This window comes from Ptychodera flava, chromosome 3 (genome assembly GCF_041260155.1).
Source record: "Ptychodera flava strain L36383 chromosome 3, AS_Pfla_20210202, whole genome shotgun sequence".
Taxonomy (NCBI): domain Eukaryota; kingdom Metazoa; phylum Hemichordata; class Enteropneusta; family Ptychoderidae; genus Ptychodera; species Ptychodera flava.
This window is the reverse complement of record NC_091930.1, coordinates 22,623,306-22,643,294: the sequence shown is the minus strand read 5'-3', so window position 1 is coordinate 22,643,294 and position 19,989 is coordinate 22,623,306. Positions and strand designations below refer to the sequence as shown.

General features: G+C 37.6%; 1 protein-coding gene across 1 annotated transcript; it reads right to left on the bottom strand.

The window, feature by feature from the left end:
• Positions 1-11,236: 11,236 nt before the first annotated feature.
• LOC139129750 (uncharacterized) lies at positions 11,237-13,538 on the bottom strand. The gene is made up of 3 exons (XM_070695435.1): positions 13,503-13,538; positions 12,379-12,522; positions 11,237-12,181 (listed from the first exon to the last, which is right to left on the bottom strand). Exons 2-3 carry the CDS (start codon positions 12,379-12,381, stop codon positions 11,237-11,239), a joined length of 948 nt encoding a protein of 315 aa, XP_070551536.1. The 5' UTR covers positions 12,382-12,522; positions 13,503-13,538.
• Between the last annotated feature and the right edge of the window lie 6,451 nt (positions 13,539-19,989).

Below are 19,989 nucleotides of genomic sequence, written 5' to 3'. Positions count from 1 at the left end.
AAATTTGCACTATTTGTGCATATATGGACCCTCAATAATTGACATAATTGTGCTTGATTAGAAGAGGGTAGTAAAATGTGCATCTGTGTACAATAACTTTGTTTTTGGAATTTCGCATAAAATGTTGATCCACTATACATGGGAGTCTATGACAAAACTGTAAAAAAAATTTTCAGAATTAAAAATATGCACTATTTGTGTATATTTGACCCTGAATAATTGACATAATTGTGTTTGATTAGAAGAGGGTGGTAACACGTGCATCTGTGTACAATAACTTTGTTTTTGGAATTTCACATGAAATGTGGCTCCATTATACATTGTAGTCTATGAAGAAACTATGAATAATTTTTTTTAAATACAAAACTTGGCAAATCTGTGTATTTATGTATGCTTGATTATTGATATTTATGTTCTTGATTAGACTAGAGTGGTTACAAGTCCATGTGTGTGCAAGAAATTTGATTTTGGAATTTCACCGAAATGTTGATTCACTATACATGGCAGTCTATGGTGAAACCCTATGAATAATTTTTTTCCAATACAAAAATAGGTAAATCTGTGCATTTATGTACACTCAATTATTGGTACTAATGTTCATGATTAGACTAGAGTGGTTTCAAGTCAATGGGTTTGCAAGAAATTTGATTTTGGAATTTCACTGAAATGTCCATTCACTATACATGGCAGTCTATGATGAAACTATGAATAATTTTTTTCCAATACAAAAATAGGAAAATCTGTGCATTTATGTACACTTGATTATTGGTATTAATGTTCATGATTAGACTGGAGTAGTTTCAAGTCAATGGGTGTGCAAGAAATTTGATTTTGGAATTTCACTGAAATGTCCATTCACTATACATGGCAGTCTATGATGAAACTATGAATAATTTTTTTCCAATACAAAACTTGGTAAATCTGTGCATTTATGTACACCTAATTATTAGTATTAATATTCATGATTAGACTAGAGTGGTTTCAAGTCCATGGTTGTGCAAGAAATTTGATTTTGGAATTTCACCAAAATGTTGATTCACTATACATTGTAGGCTATGAGGAAACTACAAATAACTCATAGGTTATCTGATCCTAAATTGTTATTCAAAAGTTGTTCGACCTGAAGCTTCCAGTTGTTATTGATGACACTATGCACTATTCTGAACAGTTTGTATTCTGTCAATGTCCTCAAAAAATAAAAAATGTACATACAGCGACATGAACGTTTGACACCGACCTATACCCAATGTATTGTCAATGGGAGAATAATGTCAAATAAGTAATCTCCCAAATTGTTATTGAAAGAGTCATTATAGGGGACAGTTATGCACAATAGTGTTGAATAAGTAAAAATCATGACAACTTAAATCAATGTGGCTGCTTGGATCATCAATACATTGTTTATTACACCTGAAATTTGCGCCCGAAGGGCGCGCCGAAAATGGTAATGGCAGAAAATGAAAGTGCCAGGAGGTATTTTTTCTTTTTTCAGTATTCCATAACGTGCACATGCAATTTCAGCTTTGATGCATGAAAAAAGGTGACCCTCCCCCATAGGCTTGCACAAAATTTTATGACCCTTCAAAAATGCTTGCGCGAAAAAAGGCGACCCACCCCAAAAAACACCGGCCCACCCCCCTGTAATTTGTGTCCAGTCCCTTATTCAGCTTTTATTACCCTTTGTATATGATTAGGGTATTCATACATGGGATATGGTATCAAAAACATTCAATACATTACCGCTTTCAGACAATATTGTGCGTATATAAATACGCGTTGTAGCTTTTTCACAATGCAGTCACAATTGATAATGAACACATATATTTCTCAATTCTCGTAAAAACAGATACCAAAATGTTACAGCTTCACATTGGCACCGACAAAGCTGAGGATACAAACAAAGATATCAAGTTCTATCTGTCTTTTATTTACAGTAAGTTATGGAAAACAACCCGGTACAGATGACGAAGAAAATGAGGAGATTGTAAAAACTGCAGACAATGGTGACACGAACCACCAGGTTGGACTCTGTTCAGATTGTTTTCCCCCTCGTCACCGTGACGTCATTGTGATTTATCAAGCATGATATATTGATGTGATATCTGTAACAGCATACCAACTTATAGTACCAGACGAAGTAAATACAAAGTCCACAGCTAGGGTCCACTAAACAGCTGAATCTTACTAAGTACTAAGTAATTGGCTGTAAAGTTTGACGTGTTTTGTTATCATTTTGCATTCTGTTATATTTGTGAGTCACAAGTTCGTATTCACCCCAGAAATCGTGTCTCAATATACTGCGTGTATGTGTGTGCGCGTGTGTGTTTTTTTAACCTGACAATGTGCTGTGAGACTCGTTTAATTCTGGAACAGAGACGCTTGTGAACTCAATCAGGAACAATGAATTCAAATCGGAGAAAGAACGATGCACTCTTTCCCTTTCACTATATCAATCCTTAAAAACGATTCACAGCGAAATGTGTCAGTCCGCCAAGGTGAATTCACACGTACTATGCAATTTCTTTTGTTCCGTTTTGTTTCGCTACGGCAGTTATTGTGTGTTCACAACAAGGCAACTGTTACCATCCAGGGATTTTTTTCGTGGATACCTTGCCCGTAAAAAGTTCAAAGCAAAAAGGTAAAGTGATGAATTATTTTCCGGTGGAAGTGTATCAACAAGGGCAGTGGAATAAGTGATCTCACGTGCCGCGTCTATAATCAGAGGTTTGATAGATTCGGTAGTTTTGAAAGAGAAAATGACATCGACAGGTTCTAGCTGATTAATCTTTTGGTGGTTTTGAAAAGACACTAATGCGCAAAAAGCGACTGCGCATAGTTGATAGATGTTCTACATGGATTCCACTATCCCATTTACAGTACAGATCTCACATCGTGTACATGTATGCTTGACTTTATACAGAAGAACTGTGTTAAGGTAGTATGCGCCACGAAAAGAGAAAGACTTCACCTGTTCTCAAACTTTCCTCAATGAAACTTTCAACCATTCTCTCACCAAAGCAAGAATGAAAATAAGGGGTCACGGTGCAAATTTTGGTAGTAGAGAAACAAATCACCTGACATTTACTGATATTTGAAATTCAAAATGGCCGCCATCCCTGTGTTAACTCTATGGTGAAAAATAAGCTTTTCGATTTTCAAAAACCTTAGACGGTGAAAACTTTTCTTACACCAGGAGCTTTAGAATGAAAGCCTGAGACAAGATTCCTACGCGACGGGCCGAGTCGGTCGTTTGTTCGATTTCTCTTTTCTCCTCAGAATCAGCCGAGTGATGGTGTCGGCCTAGCTGGACTTCGCCGCCACTACAGGAGCACTTCCCACCCCGAGATCGAGACCGAGATCTCCTGTGGCGACACCAGATAAAGCTGCAGGTTGAGAGAGAGAAGACGATGATGGAGTTGCAAGAAAGGAAGCAAGCTCATCATCTCACTCGTGTTATGATCATGGGATGATGTGTTCATTGATGACGTCGATAGTCGCATCGTCAAGAAATGACTTCAATGTATCACTGTTAGAATAAATTGCAAATTGTCTTACAGCAGACAGTATCAATGCTTAACTTGTCTTGTGATAAATGGCATAGCTAAAGCGGGTGATATCACTGTATTGTAAATTCATTTCAGTCTGGTTTGTTTCAAATAGATATCAATGTTGTGAATCACTTGGTTTTCTGTCTAACTCATGGAGGCTAGACAAAGTTAAAAATGTACTGATAGCTATAAGGGTTGTAAAGATGTATTGGAAAACCGTTCACTGGCGGATGGACGTGCAATTTTCACTCTTCTATTCGGTGAACGTAATTTTGTGTCATCGGACAACTTAAAGACCCAGAATATGAGAGAGGGAGAGAAAGAGAGAGAGAGAGAGAGAGAGAGAGAGAGAGAGAGAGAGAGAGAGAGAGAGAGAGAGAGAGAGAGAGAGAGAGAGAGAATTCTTACAGATAATGACGGTAATAGTGTGACAGCATAAATAACAACAATTTTGTATCTGGATTCATTGTTGACCTGTGAACAGACTTCATATAAATTCTAATGAACTGAAGGAAAAATCTTCAGTTTCTGTTCATTAGAATTCGTAAGTTTGCTTGCTTCCTGCTTAACGTAGAATGCCCTTCGGGGCAGATATTAGGACCGCATCACGTTTACTTCTTTACTTTTATTGTCTATCACTTTTGGGGTCCATTTTGAACCCCACGGAGCAAATTAGGTTTTCGTTTGAATCTAAAACTTAATTTTCGCTACAGAATTACTACAAAAAAGCGGCCATTTTAAATTTCAAGGGTTAGTAAATATTTTTTCTTTGATCTATGATCTAGTACTAAAGTGTGCACGGTGGACCCTGATTTTGATACATGATTTCGCAAGGGAATGATTTAAAGTTTCCTAAAAGGAAGTTTCAGCAAAAGTTTGAATCGCAATCTCGAGCCACGTGCTGCTGCTTTGAATGACATTCCCTCGAGCAATGGAGACAATGACTGATTTTTAAGCACGTCAATAGTGTCACCGACTCTATCTGCATATGGTTTACTATGCGTTTTGATGTTTTACTTAAGGTAGTACTTGCCTCATACTTTCCCGAATGGAACTTCAACCGTTCTCTTGTGAAATCAAGAATAAAAATTGGGAGGGTCGCCGCGCAAAGTTTGCTACTGGAGAAACAAATTACCTTAATATTTTCCGATATTTGAAATTCAAAATGACTGTCATTCCTGTGTTAACTTTGTGGGAGGGGAAATAAAATTTCAGGGGAAAAATGAAATTTCGATTGTCAAAATACTAAGTGAAAATTTCTCTTACTCCAACAGCTAAGTTACAATGAGCCTCCACAAGTGGAAGATTAGAAAAGAATTGTAAAAAATTGAGTGAGAGTCCTAACATCTGCCCTCGATGCGCATTCGTGCTGAAATCCGAACAGTCAACAAGGTATTATTTGACACGTTATTACTAATAGTTTTAATGCATGGAAATTATCTGTAACAAAACAATGTAATAAAATAAATAAAATACGGAAATTATCCATTATAACTCCATTAATAAAATATAGAAAAATAATTCATAGCATCTTGCACCTCAAAAATCAATCTTGTGTAATTATCATTTTCTTAGTTTTGCGTAGCACACGTGTAATATAGCACAGCGTTTTCAATGGAAGGCAATCTGCAGTCTTCAATGAATTAAATGTTAAGTGCATATGAGAGACGTCCCTTAGGTCGATGAAATTTCTCCTGTCCTTTTTTCTCCTTGTAATAGGGGTCCCCATCATTTTGGAGCTAGTGATGAAAAAATCGAAAAAAATGTTCAAAAATTGCTAAAGCCCATTTTCATCCGGGAAAAGATAATCAAGACATTTGACCCTGAAAAAAAACGGAGTAGGATTGGGGTGTCTGTGATCATGGCTTTCAAAAATTGGTTTATGTTATACTGTTGATAACAAAAACATTACATGGACGAATTCTAACAATCAAATGGCCTACCTCTGAAATTAAAAATCTAAAAACCGGTGCCATATCATGAGTGAGCGAATATCGCCCTCTACGTTACTAGCCAGAGACTATATCGTCAGTTGCCTGATCTGCTTCAGGTCTGTTAGAGGATAGAAGACTATAGGTTTGCTTAACTTTTTCCCTTCGTTTTTATATATTTCTGGATATAAACATGGCAGACTTCGAAAATAAAGTGAGTTTAAAAAAAAGAACAACAAAAAGACGATGCCAATTCAATAATGTCTAATTGTAACATCACTGGAGTTGAATTCAGAAACAATTCCGGAAAATCACGAACAGTCCCAAGCCTTTTGCATACTCCGTATTTGTCCGTTATTTACAATTTTGCTAACGAACGGACATGCTATCTGTTCCGTGCTCCTTGGAATGAGTGAATTCTTTTCACGACGCTTGGCACTCGCTTTGTTGGAACAGTGACATCCACGCCCCCATAGAGTGGTTTAGACGGCAATTTCACGACAGTCGGAACGAAGATGTTTTCCACGATATCTGGCTTGTGTAAATAACTATATGAATAAAATTGCAGTAGGTACATGAGTTCAGGTCCTTGGTAGGAGGTAAGTTCTCCGGGAGAATTTCGTTCGGACAGAGTGACCCTCTCTCCGATGGCCCGTACATAAGGCTTTATCAACTTTATGTTGTCGTTCATCCAACAATCGAGAACATATTTGAAGTTTCCCGCCAAATCGAAAGCAGACGACCGGAGCACGCGATAAAACCCGCGCCAATTATGTACGGAAATGTTCATGTAGAACATGTGCAGGCCCAATACTAGGGGGCGTACTTTCAACTGTAAGTAATCCGCGGCCCGAAGTAACTCGATGACGTCATTTGGTTGGATTCGGAGAAATCCTTCGTGGGTGAGCTTGAGAATCACAGAAACAGCGGCCGAAGTCACGTGGTCTTCCAGGCACACCTCGCGACTCTGTGTCTCCACGAAGTTGCCGTTGGATAGCATTGTGTCAAAGAAGTCGAAATTTGCCTTCAACGTCTCACTCGAAACTTTAAAAGTGTGATCATCTGTGCAGATTTTGAAGTCGTGCACCTTCCCGTAGCGTGTTACCTTTTGTCTGACGCCATCATCTGGTGGGTGCTTTACCTTTGACCTCCTGCTGTATCGACGGCGTTTTCGCCCATGTGGATGCGTCATAGTTCATCAATTGTACCTCAAAGAGATGTCAAGGCTGACACGAATGATGTAAAGATCGTGAGTATTCCTTAATATTCTCGATCATTTCACTTTTATCTGCAACAGACAGGATTAGGAAGAAAAAATGACTGAAATGTGTTGACGCTGATTTTGATGTGCGTCTTTTTGGTGGCACGGAAGAAAAAACAAGAAAAAAGACATGCGCATGCGTACAAAGCACTGTATTCGATTTTCGTAAACATTTATGAAAGTTGTGTGCAATCGGCTCGCTTTATTCTATTCTGCACATTTTTAATTTGTGAGTTTGATGCTATATGGTGTCACACACTCACAATATTAATACCCATATTCTACGTTCACAGATCTGTGCACTGTGAAATTTATTTGATCCGTATGGCTCCTCATAAAATAATGTACGCCTAAACGTAAGTATTATAGAAGAATCTAAACACCAGCCAATACCATAAAGAATGAGCTGTGTATGTTTTATCATTTTATGGCATCATGCTATCTTGACACTGCAGGTATGATCAACGTCCTGGTGCATTTTCTAACCTTCTCTTTTCCCGTCTTCAAAGAGAAAAGCCTATTTTTATTTCCCGAAACTAAAGGTAGAATGCGCCTCGGTGACAGGTATTGGGACTCTCAAATTTTGACAATTTTTGTTGTGATATACCATTGAAGGGGGCTCATTTTAAAGCTCATGGAGTAAGAAGATTTAAAGCCGTCTGAGTTTTTCGAAAATAGAAAGTTTTGTATTCCCCAACAGAATCTCAGGATAGCAGATTCAAATCACCCTTATTGCTCAGTGTCTTTAACATTAGTCTGTAAGAAGACCCATATACAGCTGAAAAGCATCGTGAATCACTTAAAAAGCGCGAGTTTATGGTATCCATGACAAAGCACGCGTCTTTGAACAATAGACCACCACACCCATAAAGGTAACAATGCGTAACAAGCACCGATTGTCCCGTAAGTGCATTGACCTTAAATGACCCACATTCTTGCATGGTTTCCAATTACATATGCATCTTAATTATGTTGTTACTTGCGGTATTTTATCAAATCACCACTGATGATTTGCGCATATGACGATATCCTAGACAGATCCGGACGACAGACGCAGGTCAACTCTTCTAATTCCACCACTCATACACGTTTTCATTATTGCAAAGCGCCGGTGTGTGGAAATTGTGCCATATTTAAGCTTACCTTTGCATACTGCGGTTACCTGCCGGTACCGTGTAAATATTACCGGATATAGAGTGATTTCAGTCGTGGCCTCTTCAAACTTCATTGATCCAATTGGGCGGTTCTATTATTAACCATAGAAATGTCACCATATTGTTGGTTTCTATACGATCTTCTTGAGAGGATAATCTCGATAGATTTGCCACGTCAACAGTTTGCCACGTCACTGAGGGCGCGCATGCGCAATGAATTATACTGAACAAGTTGAATGATATGTATGAACACAGCGCTTACGTAAAAAAGGCCAATGGTTCCTAAATCACACAAATAGTGTAATTCTATGAAACATAGACCTATTCATTGGAAAAGTGCTTTATGATTACCAAATGACCATTATATCTCGTTTATAAGACTGAAAACTTGAAGATGTGGTAATTTCTGAGTAGTCTACTTTCAAATATTTCCTTAGAACCAAGCAATTAAACATTAGAATGATTCCGACAACATGAAAGAGATGGGCATCACCTTGTCGTGAACAAAGGCAGTGTATAAAAATAATATGATATCGAAAATGGTTACATTTGTATTCTATCAGTAAGAATTTGCTGTACTTTTCTTGAATTTCATTTTGTTAGCTACTATAGACTATAGTCTATAGAAGCTATTGGGATGGGTATCCGTCCGGCGTCCGTCAGTCTGTATGTATGTCAGTCTGTATGTCAGTCTGTATGTATGTATGTATGTATGTATGTATGTATGTATGTATGTATGTATGTATGTATGTATGTATGTATGTATGTATGTATGTATGTATGTATGTATGTATGTATGTATGTATGTATGTATGTATGTATGTATGTATGTATGTATGTATGTATGTATGTATGTATGTATGTATGTATGTATGTATGTATGTATGTATGTATGTCCGTTTGTGAGGCGTCCGTCCACTCAAATATCTTGAGAACCGCAGTACTTACTGATTTGATATTTGTTGTGTAGATGAAAAATATGATTTTGAGAAACTATTTTTTTTAATTTTTTGATATTGCTGAAAATAGGCAAATTAATGCCAAAAAAGGTGTTTTTGGTAAAAAATCTTCTTCTTCATAACCGCTGGTCAGACAGCTTTGTTATTTGGTATACAGGTCCCTAGGGATAACCCAACTTAGATTTGTTCAAATTGTGATGAAATATGCAAATGTGTATTTTTAAGGAATTTTTTTGTCATTTTTGGTCAAAATTTGACTTACATTGTATGTAATTCTTGTACTGTATAAACCCTGTCAATTCACCCAGAAAAAAATAATTAATATGATTTTAAATAATTGAATTAATTAGGAAATCATCAAAGCCAAAATAATTTTAGTGTAGAATTATCAGAAAGTTCAACTTGTTTTGACAGTTCATAGTGAAATGCTTACCATCTTGGAGGATTAAAACATGTAAAGGCAACTTTCCTGAATCCCAACTTTGATATATTCTGAACCACCATTTATGTTATCTAAAAGAAATTGCTCAAAATAGTTTGTCATGATAGGGTGGTCAAATAAATAGAGATAGAGAAAGTTTTGGTTGACTTGGTAAGGATAAAATAAAATTACTTTTTGAGGAAAAAAATAGAGTGGTCAATTAAAAGAGTGGTCAAAGTGATAGGGTTTTTATGGTAAAGCTGGGCTGTAAGATTCCTCATGTGCTATTTATAGCAATCATGCAATCTGTGTAAACAGTGCAATGAAAGTGTAACATGATTCCTTATAATGCTTTTGATGACCTTGAACTTCTTAAGTTTCAAACATTTGTCTCTTCAGTGTGCTTTCTCTGAGTATGTACAGTCTCAACTTATTCAACAGAACTTACAATGTTAATTTGAAAGTTAAAATGTGCTTGGTTAATAGGATGAAAATACTGATATTAAAAGATAACCCAGCTGAAGATTCTTTATAACCTGACAGAATTGCTGTTTTATTATGACGTAAATCTTGATTTAAGCAAGTCTTGTTTACTTTAATTAGAATGTAATTTATTTGCTATTATAGACTAATGTAGTCTGATGAAATATGCAAATCTGTATTTTTATGGATTTTTTTTTTCCATTTTTGGTCAGGCCATCCTGAAATGAGCTATCAAAGATATCCACCTTCTTCATCAATACATGTGTCACAAAAGGTTATTCTCTACATAACACAGCAGAGCTCTGTCAACTGTTGAGTCGCTTGCTTTTTCAAAGCCGCTGGTCAGACAGCTTTAATGTTTGGTTACATGTCCCTAGGATGACCCTAGTAAGATAATTTCATACAGTCAGGAAATACTTAATTTTGTATCCATGTCTATAGTAGCTTCAGGGACTTTGGCCCTATGTTTTGAAAGACAGATTTTCTTGTTCTACTGCCCAAATCATATCACATTCCTAGTCTTTAACTCGTCAGCATAATTCAATACGCGGTATGTCCAATTTTACTTATTAGTGATAGGGAAATTTTAATCAGAGTACAATTCACTCGCCAAAAATGTCAAATTCTACATACAAAATGCATTGCAATATATTTTTTGCTTCAAACTTACTCTATTTTAGGGGTATGTGCGAAGATGTTTTTGTATTTTAGAATAAAATGACGAAATTATTATTATAAGTTGGATCTTTATAACGTTTTATTAAACCGAACGTGGTATAATATATATTTTTTTAATATCAAGGGGACATATTATCAAATGTAACTGTTGTAACTTGTTCGAGTTGTTACCAAGCACCCTGTCAGTTTATTTGTTCACTTCCAAATGATAGCCCGCCACAGTTCATTGGTACATCATTTACACAACGAAGTAGGCACTGCCACCCAGCTTCAGAACAACTGCACCTCTCGGAGTCACTCTCACTGTCATGAACGGTGCATCGCGAGGTATTTTCATAGGAGGTCGTGTTTTGAGTCATTGTTGCTGTGTGTTCTATACGTCTATCAATCGCGTTATTGGATGAACTGTGCTGCTGGCTGGTGCAGTCGGTCGAATAACTTTACGGTGGTAAAAGCACGATCAATGTCAATGTCACTAATGTCAAACTGTTATGGCAAATTTCTCTGGTCATTTTGACAAAAAAAAACTTCACATTTTAAACGTTTCCGATGTTTACTTTCGTGTAAATGTCACCGTGAGAAATTTCCTCAAGTACTTTCACTTTCAATCGTCATCCGGGATTTCCCCGCCATAGAACAGGCAAATGTTGGCCAGCAATGATTTTTCAATCGTGAAGCTTTTGATTAAATCAATGTTTAATTTCCGCGCGTTCATCTTTCCAGACGCGAGGGGTCCACCTCGAAATGCTTTTTAGATCACTGGTCTGTAAACGTAGTATTTGAAACGATAAAGGGAAATGCTCAAAAGCGATTGAACTTCAGCCTTTGTTGCTTTCGATTTGCCTTCGGTTTTCTAGGAACTGGTGCTTTTTGAGTATTACAGGAGATATCTCTCCGTCGTTTGAACCTTATTTCCTGCTTTTGTTTCTCGATGTTTGAAGCCTGATTAGGCCGTCGATTCTGAACGGAACGCAACGCCCAGTCATCGAATACGTCTGTGTAATAGGGCAGGGACATTTCTAAATCCCAGATTGCATTCATTATATATGAATCAAAACATGGATGATAATCGCCACAAATGCTGCACAAAGTTGTCGTTGGGATTAAGCTTAAGTCATCTCTGAGTTTGGTTTCTGGTTGTGAGCGTATCTCCTTTCTAACATTGTCGTTGGGTATTAGATCAGCTATCTTGGCCATCCAGTCGTAGACAGCGGACTTAATCCTGCTCTTCAGACTAAAATCATATCTTTGCAGCAATGTGTAGTACCCCTTGTAATTCGAGGTGGAGATCGCTGAACGACTGAATGACGTCAGGAAAGATTCAAGGCTCTCCTCTTTCATCAGCAGGAAGTCAGCCGCCTCCATGACGTCGATTATGTTTTCGGGTGTCGCGTCCACGCGTGCGTTGTAAATGTATCCGAGAAGAATGCGCAGACCACTGGCAGTCGGGAATTCACTCATGGTTATTTCTGCGCTATTCTTTTCGACGAAGCTGCACGAAAACATGGTCTCAAAATAGAGGAAGTGTTTCCGCAGTGTACAAGCATCTGCCATTAGCTCGAAATCCTCGATGACGATGCGATAGCGTGGACGTGAACCATAGGTTAGAGTCCATTTCCGCTTCGACAACCTCGCCATCTTTGACCTACCTGAGTCCGTGGCGTCGGCGACTAGATCTTGGCTGACCCACACGACTTTTGCTCTGCAGGTAGAGTTAGCCCAGTTAGCCCGTTCTTCGCCCTTCGACTAGAAAACAGGAAAGAGAAATTACGTTATTTGAGCAGATGGCTTGACTTAAACGTGACAGAGAAATAACGAGTACAGCTACAAGAGTCCGTAAGCTTTAAATGGACCGCCGACTGCTTCGGACACACAGAAACGTCAACTTAATGTAATCGTACGATTTGTGTACATCAGTGTACACATGTACACAATATGCCTACCATTATTTCCACAGCGAAAGTCTAGACCTAGGAGAAACACGTTCACTAAGGTATTCAGTTGCTTCCTACACCTATTCACTGCTCAAACGATATTCGAATATTGCACAGGTGAGGGCGCTACGTCAGTTACATGACGCATTAGTCCTGTTTCAAAATGACCTACATTACACGTCCTACACACATGTACTGCATGCTGTGATTGGTTAATCCGCTTTTCTAAGGTCCACTTTCGGAGCAGTCATTGGAGGGACCTCATGTGTTAGGTCTCATTATTATGTATTATTCAATTTACAGCTTCCTGATTGGTTAATGTGTAGGTCCGGTCCTCCAGTGTTCACTGCCTCATTATGCAATGTCCCATGTACTTTTGGATGATGCCTGCACGTGGTCGCAGCTCGATCCCAGTATATGAAGAAAGGTACTCATGCCGAGTATTTGTCAAAATATCTAGTTAGATTGACCTTGTTCGAGAGTTCCTTCACTATTCATGGCATTTTATGTGATACTGTGAATTATACATGAATTAAATATTGCCAGGAGAAATTTTGTCCTTTTCCCTGCGGCAGTTGGTTGAAATGAGCTACTGACGCCTGAAACCATTACGTAATTTTTGTTACGTAATGCCTTGAAGCTCTATTGTTTCCTCTTGTCATTCACAGGCCTCACTGTTGTCGATGCGGCCAATGCCCCCGTCAAATCAAAATGAAAATGAAAACGTGAACTTTGTACGTAACCAACAATTGGGAAACAACGAGCCAACCTGCCTGTAATGCATAAAGGGACAGGGATAAGTAAAAACATGGAAATTTGACGCATGAAGGTTTGTCGGCATTTTTCGTTGAAACTTTCGGCCGATCCGTGAACATCACGAATAAAGTATTACTTCAGCGGTAGACAGGAAGCACGAGGGACATTGCATAATGAGGAAGTAAACACTGGAGGACCGGACCTACACATTGTCCAATCAGGGAGCTGTAAAGTGAATAATACATAGTAATGAGACCTAACGCATGAGGTCCCACCAATCAGCGTAACGCAAATGGACCTTAAATTATCAGATGAAGCAATCACTGATGTTGGTACATATGTCATGGACCTGACTTATGAAACAGGACTATTGGGACACTGGTTCCGCTTTGATGTCATTTCTAAAATAAGCGGCACCATTGCATCATATCGCTGCGCACGGTATTTTATCGCCGTATGGATTTGAAATCAGTGTAATCGGTGTAATAGTAGGGTGGCCAAAGTTAAGCTAAAATGTTGCGACATTATACGCAACTCACGCACACTGAAAGTGAAATTTGATTTTCGTGAAATTTTAAACGCCATTTTTTCTGAAAATAAGTAGCTCAGTTACTGAAAAAATGGATATTTCCAATTGAAATCGATGTATGAGGCAGGTTTCATTAAAAAACTGAAGAAAAAACGATAGAAAAATAGTGTTTTTCCTCTCCAAAAATGCCACTTTGTACTGACCGGCCACAGCGCTCGAGCGGTCGCCGCTCATGGCACGCACTTCTGAATCCAGTCAATACCTATTTCGCAACGGAACTGCTTTCGGGCCCTGTGCACGCTGTCATAGAACTGTGAAACTTGGCCAGGAAGTGGCAGACCATCCCATTTACATGTAGTGGTGAGTTTTTGTTATATTCTGGGAATTTTAGCCAGCAAACACGAGGTAAAGTGAGTACGGTAAATTCGGTGTAGATTTTTCCCATTTAGATACATATTTTTGCCATAAAACTTGTAGCATGCTCTTTTTAAACATCATTCCAACATTTCTGTGAAATATGACGAAAATCTGTCCACGAGCACAAGTACGAATCATAAAACAAAATCGTGTTCATTCATAGACCTCAGTACAGTGTGACTCAAGATGGCGGCGGAAGTTGACAGCCTGCCTGAGGCTGAAGTTAGGGACAGCTATTTCTACAATTTCATGGCTGAAAATGAACTGCATTAAAAGACAATTGGCAGTTTAAATTGATTTGTTAGAATTGAGTGTTATTAGATAACATTGTGACAAAATTTCATTGTATTGTGAGCTCTAGTTTTTAAGTTATGTGAATTCAAAATTCATAAAAACATAAAAAATCCATCCATTTTTCGATGGTACGGTGCCGCCGCAATTTTGACTAAGTCAGACAAAATATTTTCAATTTTCAACACTCACAGTTTCAAAATCCAAGACTGTGCATCAGTCAAATCTTGATTTTTCCGTAATATTGGGTAAAGCTGTGCACAAGACACATAGTTTAATGATTCCATGTGAAGTAAATAAAAAATTATGGGTTGCCAAACTTGAAGGAATCGGCATTCATTGAAATAATTTTTTAAAATTTGCCGAAAATTGTCCGCGAAAAAATGGCATTTTTATTGCTTTAAAACTTCATAACTTTTGATTGGATACAGCTATTTGCATAATTTTTTTTATTTTTCTTCTTTTACCCCATTCTTGCTAAAAATCCATTTAAACTGTGTGTATAAACAAGAGAAAAAAATGGCTTGGCCACCCTAGTAATAGCGCTTATGAAATGTTTCTCGGGAGATATCTCGAGAATCACGAAAGGTTTCACGAGACTTGAAAGCTTCCAAACGATACGCTCTCATGTTGCACTCGGGGCAGGAGACACACATTCGTATATTGGTGTTGTCCTCAAACGTAGATGATTCAGTTTGCGTTAAGCCAGTCCGCCCCTCGAAAAGGAAGGGCGTAAATTTTTGCTGGAACTTTCTCCATGGAAACTTTCAACCATTCTTTTCCAAAACAAAATTAAAATCGAGGGTCACCATGCAGACTTTGGTAGTATAGAAACAAATTACCCAATGTCTAGCGATACTTCAACCTCAAAACGGCCGCAATGCCAGTGTACACTGTTAAGGGAAAATAAAATTCCCGATTTTTGCAAAACTAAGCTGGTGAAAATTTCATCCATAAGCTTCAGCAAAGTGAGCCACGACAACACGGTACACAGACAAACAATGATATTATAAACGCTTTAGAGTCTGGATATCTGTCCCCAAGGCGCATTCTATCTTAAGGTAAAGGGCGACGAATTCGGACGCGCACACGCTTTAGAACGTTTCTGCGCAGATTTAACTCCAGCCTGCCGCAAAGGGGTTATTTGTAGCGCATGTATTTAACATCACCTGCCATTGTTGAAATTGCGCTTTTACCTAATTTTTTGACCCAGTGTCTTAGAAATACATGTGACCTATGACCTTGTCATATTTTGACCCCCTAGGAAGCTGGTTTTTATTCAATATGAGCGAAAAATTAACATTTCTCTCCCATTTATATGGCGCAAATTACCCATTCACCTGGAGATATTGTAAAAAGTAGCGTGGTGACACCCTTTTATTAAAAGTGTAAATTAAATGGTATTATGTCAGAAGTTTTTTCGCCAAGTTTGGTCAAAATGACACCATTCAAAGCGACAGGAAGAAAGTTCGGAAAATTATGTAGTGATATAATTTTGATATCGTCATTTTGTAATCGATACTTATGTTAAAATTTCTTCACAAACATCATGAAAACTATACATTCGATAGATATGGATCTTAAGTCTTGGTATTTATTAAAATTAACTCATTTGCTAAGCGTTTTATAATTGCTTTCTTTAGTTTAAGTGAATTATATCATTTTTATTTATTTCTAACGATGCCATTTTAACGTCCGTTTCCATGGAAACAAGCATGGTGACCCCCATTTTTTATTTCATTTTTGCATTTGGACAACTTCCAAGAATATTTGTGCAAAGTTTCAAGAAAATGACACCACAACTTAATTTTGACGTAATTTGTAGTACTTCACCTTAAGCCACAGACAATGTAGATCCCCGCTTTATTTTTAAAGCAAATTTTTTATTTTTTAATCTAATAAGTTGGCACCTTTTAAAGAAGTAAAGCTGTTTAAAAGACGCTCTGTGCTGTCGTGTAACTTCTTTTCTTTGGTGTGATTTTAAGAAAGGCTCTATTTAACTGAACTTCACTTTGCTCGTTATACAGTCCTACAAAATGTTAGTCTCCTTTGATACGAAGCTGATCATTTCCAGTCTTTTATAAAATATATTTCTATGACTTTTGAAAGCAATAACCACTATCTGTCACGAAATGTCACGTTTGATTCAAAGAAATTTAAAGTGATTTATTTACTCCTGTATCTGTCTTTCAAGTTCTCCACATGTGTAAAGCTGTTATCCACAAAAAGTGTCCGATTTCAGCTCGTTGCATAATAAGTATTTTTCATGGCGTGTTATCTATAATCAGTGTTGTACGATTCCTGAATTTTTACTGGTTTTCTTACTGCTGTGGGTAACAAGGACCATTTCAGCTTTCGGTTATGATGGTGATGGTGATAACGAAGGTGGTGATGATGTTTATGATGATCATGATCATGATGATGATCATGATCATTATGATGATGATAATGATGATGATGATCATGATAATGATGATATGATAATGATGATAATGATGATGACAATGATGATGATAATGATGATGATGATAATATATATGATGATGATGGTGATGATAATGATGATGATGATCATGATGATGATGATAATTATTATGATAATGATGATGATGGTGATGATAATGATGATGATAATGATGATGATGATAACGATGATCACGATGATCATGATGATAATGATGATGATAATGATGATCATGATGATGATGATGATAATTATGATGATGATGTTAATTATGATGATAATGATGATCATGATGATGATGATAATTATGATGATGATAATGATGATGACGATAATTATGATGATAATGATGATCATGATGATGATGATAATTATGATGATGATGATGATAACGACGGTCTAGACGATGATAAAAATGACAATGGCTGCCGCTACAAAAATAACGTTTTGGGATTTTGTATTCTACACTTATTAGCTCATTGAACGAAATGTTAGCCTCTCTGTGACGTTCCGCGGCAGACTAACAGCCGATGAGAATGCTTGCCGCTAATGATTTAATCGCTGCGTGCTGACTACAGCCGAAGTAGTCTGCGCACATGTGACAGTGACAGCAAGGCCTAACTTAGCAACTTTTCACTGTCAATCATTAGTAACAAGGCATGACAATAAAAAACCCAAAATCGTGCATTTTGATAGGCTGGTCGGAAATCCCTTTAAACAAACTAATCTCGGCGTTATTGCCTCTGCAAAGATAATCTGTTGATCAGATGAGCTCTGACTCGGGACGGGACAGCGAAATGATGGCATGGTTTATTGCGTGGGTGAGGGCCACCCGAGGTGTACGCATGCGCAACAAATATATTATTTTCTCGTTTTTCAATTAGTCAGCCCAAATACGTCTAGTGTTTGTTCGTAATAAAAGTGACACATTACACAGCTTTTATCACTTTATAACACTTGCAAAACCTAACGAAGTGTGAATCTGCATTACGTGTTGTTTAATTTCGTTAATTAGGTTGCTATGTACTTTTTAAGTCATCACGTAATGTGCTGCAGCCTGAGCCAAGAAGTCCGGAAGGGCTGAATACAATACAAAATATGTGCACAGTTCCCAGGTGTTCAGATGTGCAAAGTCTTACACCGTAAACCATTGATTTCTCCCCGTCTTTAAGGTAACCCATTATATTCTGTCAAAAGGATATTGAGATTTCATTATGTACGTTAGTGAAATCTCTCTCTCTCTCTCTCTCTCTCTCTCTCTCTCTCTCTCTCTCTCTCTCTCTCTCTCTCTCTCTCTCTCTCTCTCTCTCTCTCTCCTCTCCTCTCTCTCTCTCTCTCTCTCTCTCTCTCTCTCTCTCTCTCTCTCTCTCTCTCTCTCTCTCTCTCTCTGCCTGTTCCCTTCTGTCCACGTGTTGTGTCTTTGTCTGAATGTGCCGTTGTACCTTATTCTTCCAGTTCCTCTCTGGAGTGCAATGTCGTGTTGTGTTGTGTGTGTTGTGTTGTGTTGTGTTGTGTTGTGTTGTGTTGTGTTGTGTTGTGTGTTGTGTTGTTTGGTGTTGTGTTGTGTTGTGTTGTGTTGTGTTGTGTTGTGTTGTGTTGTGTTGTGTTGTGTTGTGTTGTGTTGTGTTGTGTTGTTTTGTGTTGTGTTGTGTTGTGTTGTGTTGTGTTGTGTTGTGTGTGTGTGTTTGGTGTTGTGTTGTGTATTGTATTGTGTATTGTATTGTATTGTATTGTATTGTATTGTATTGTATTGTATTGTATTGTATTGTATTGTATTGTATTGTATTGTATTGTATTGTATTGTATTGTATTGTATTGTATTGTATTGTATTGTATTGTATTGTCACAGTGGAGTTGTACTACATATATCCTGTCATTACTCGTTCGATGGCATATGGTAGAGGCGTATTATAAAAATAAAAGATCAAGAAAAGCTTAGCTCGCAGGGTTGTATAGATTGAGATATAACTTACCAATCACATAGAAAAACAGACATGATGGAAAGACCACATTGATGCAACATTATCAACAACATCAACAAAAGGTGAGGGGACAGTCAGGCAAATGGATAAATCGGGGGCGTTATGAGGATAGAACTGCCCACGCAAATGTGACGCTTGATAAATCGTGAGAAAACACAAATATAATAAACGATTTGTTTCTCTGCTTTCAACAGTTACTAGCGTGATAATTATGGCCATCTACAATCGTAGATATGGTGATCACATCAACATTTTCACTAAGGTGATTTACCCAGATGTATTGAAAGATAGCTGGGGAGGGGGGGGGGGGGAGGGGCAATGGAATGTTTCAAAATGTAAATAGTGAGGTGAAAAAATTCCGTTGAATATGTGATCTACAGCACAAAAAAAACGACGAAGTACAAGGGGAATTTGATATCAGACGCGGGCGATGGAACTTGATTGTGCCATTTTCATTGGTGCGCGGTCACATATAAGACAGTTTAACAGTGTTTTGTCGGCTGCTGTATGGTGGATTGACATGGAGAATATACAGTGTGACAGGACAGAGGGGAAGGGTGATTGAGAATTTAAGTTGCAACTGCAGGAATGGTTTCATAAAGCTTTGTTCCCTGTTGTTGCTAACATATTTTGGCTTGTATGTATGTATGTATGTATGTATGTATGTATGTATGTATGTATGTATGTATGTATGTATGTATGTATGTATGTATGTATGTATGTATGTATGTATGTATGTATGTATGTATGTATGTATGATGTATGTATGTATGTATGTATGATGTATGTATGTATGTATGTATGTATGTATGTATGTATGTCTGTGTCTGTCTGTCTGTCTGTCTGTCTGTCTGTCTGTCTGTCTGTCTGTCTGTCTGTCTGTCTGTATGTATGTATGTATGTATGTATGTATGTTTGTATGTATGTATGTATGTATGTATGTATGTATGTATGTATGTATGTATGTATGTATGTATGTATGTATGTATGTATGTATGTATGTATGTATGTATGTATGTATGTATGTATGTATGTTAACAGGGTGTATGTATGGATGTATATGCACAGGATGTATGTAGTGTAGTGTAGTGTAGTGTAGTGTAGTGTAGTGTAGTGTAGTGTAGTGTAGTGTAGTGTAGTGTAGTGTAGTGTAGTGTAGTGTAGTGTAGTGTAGTGTTGTG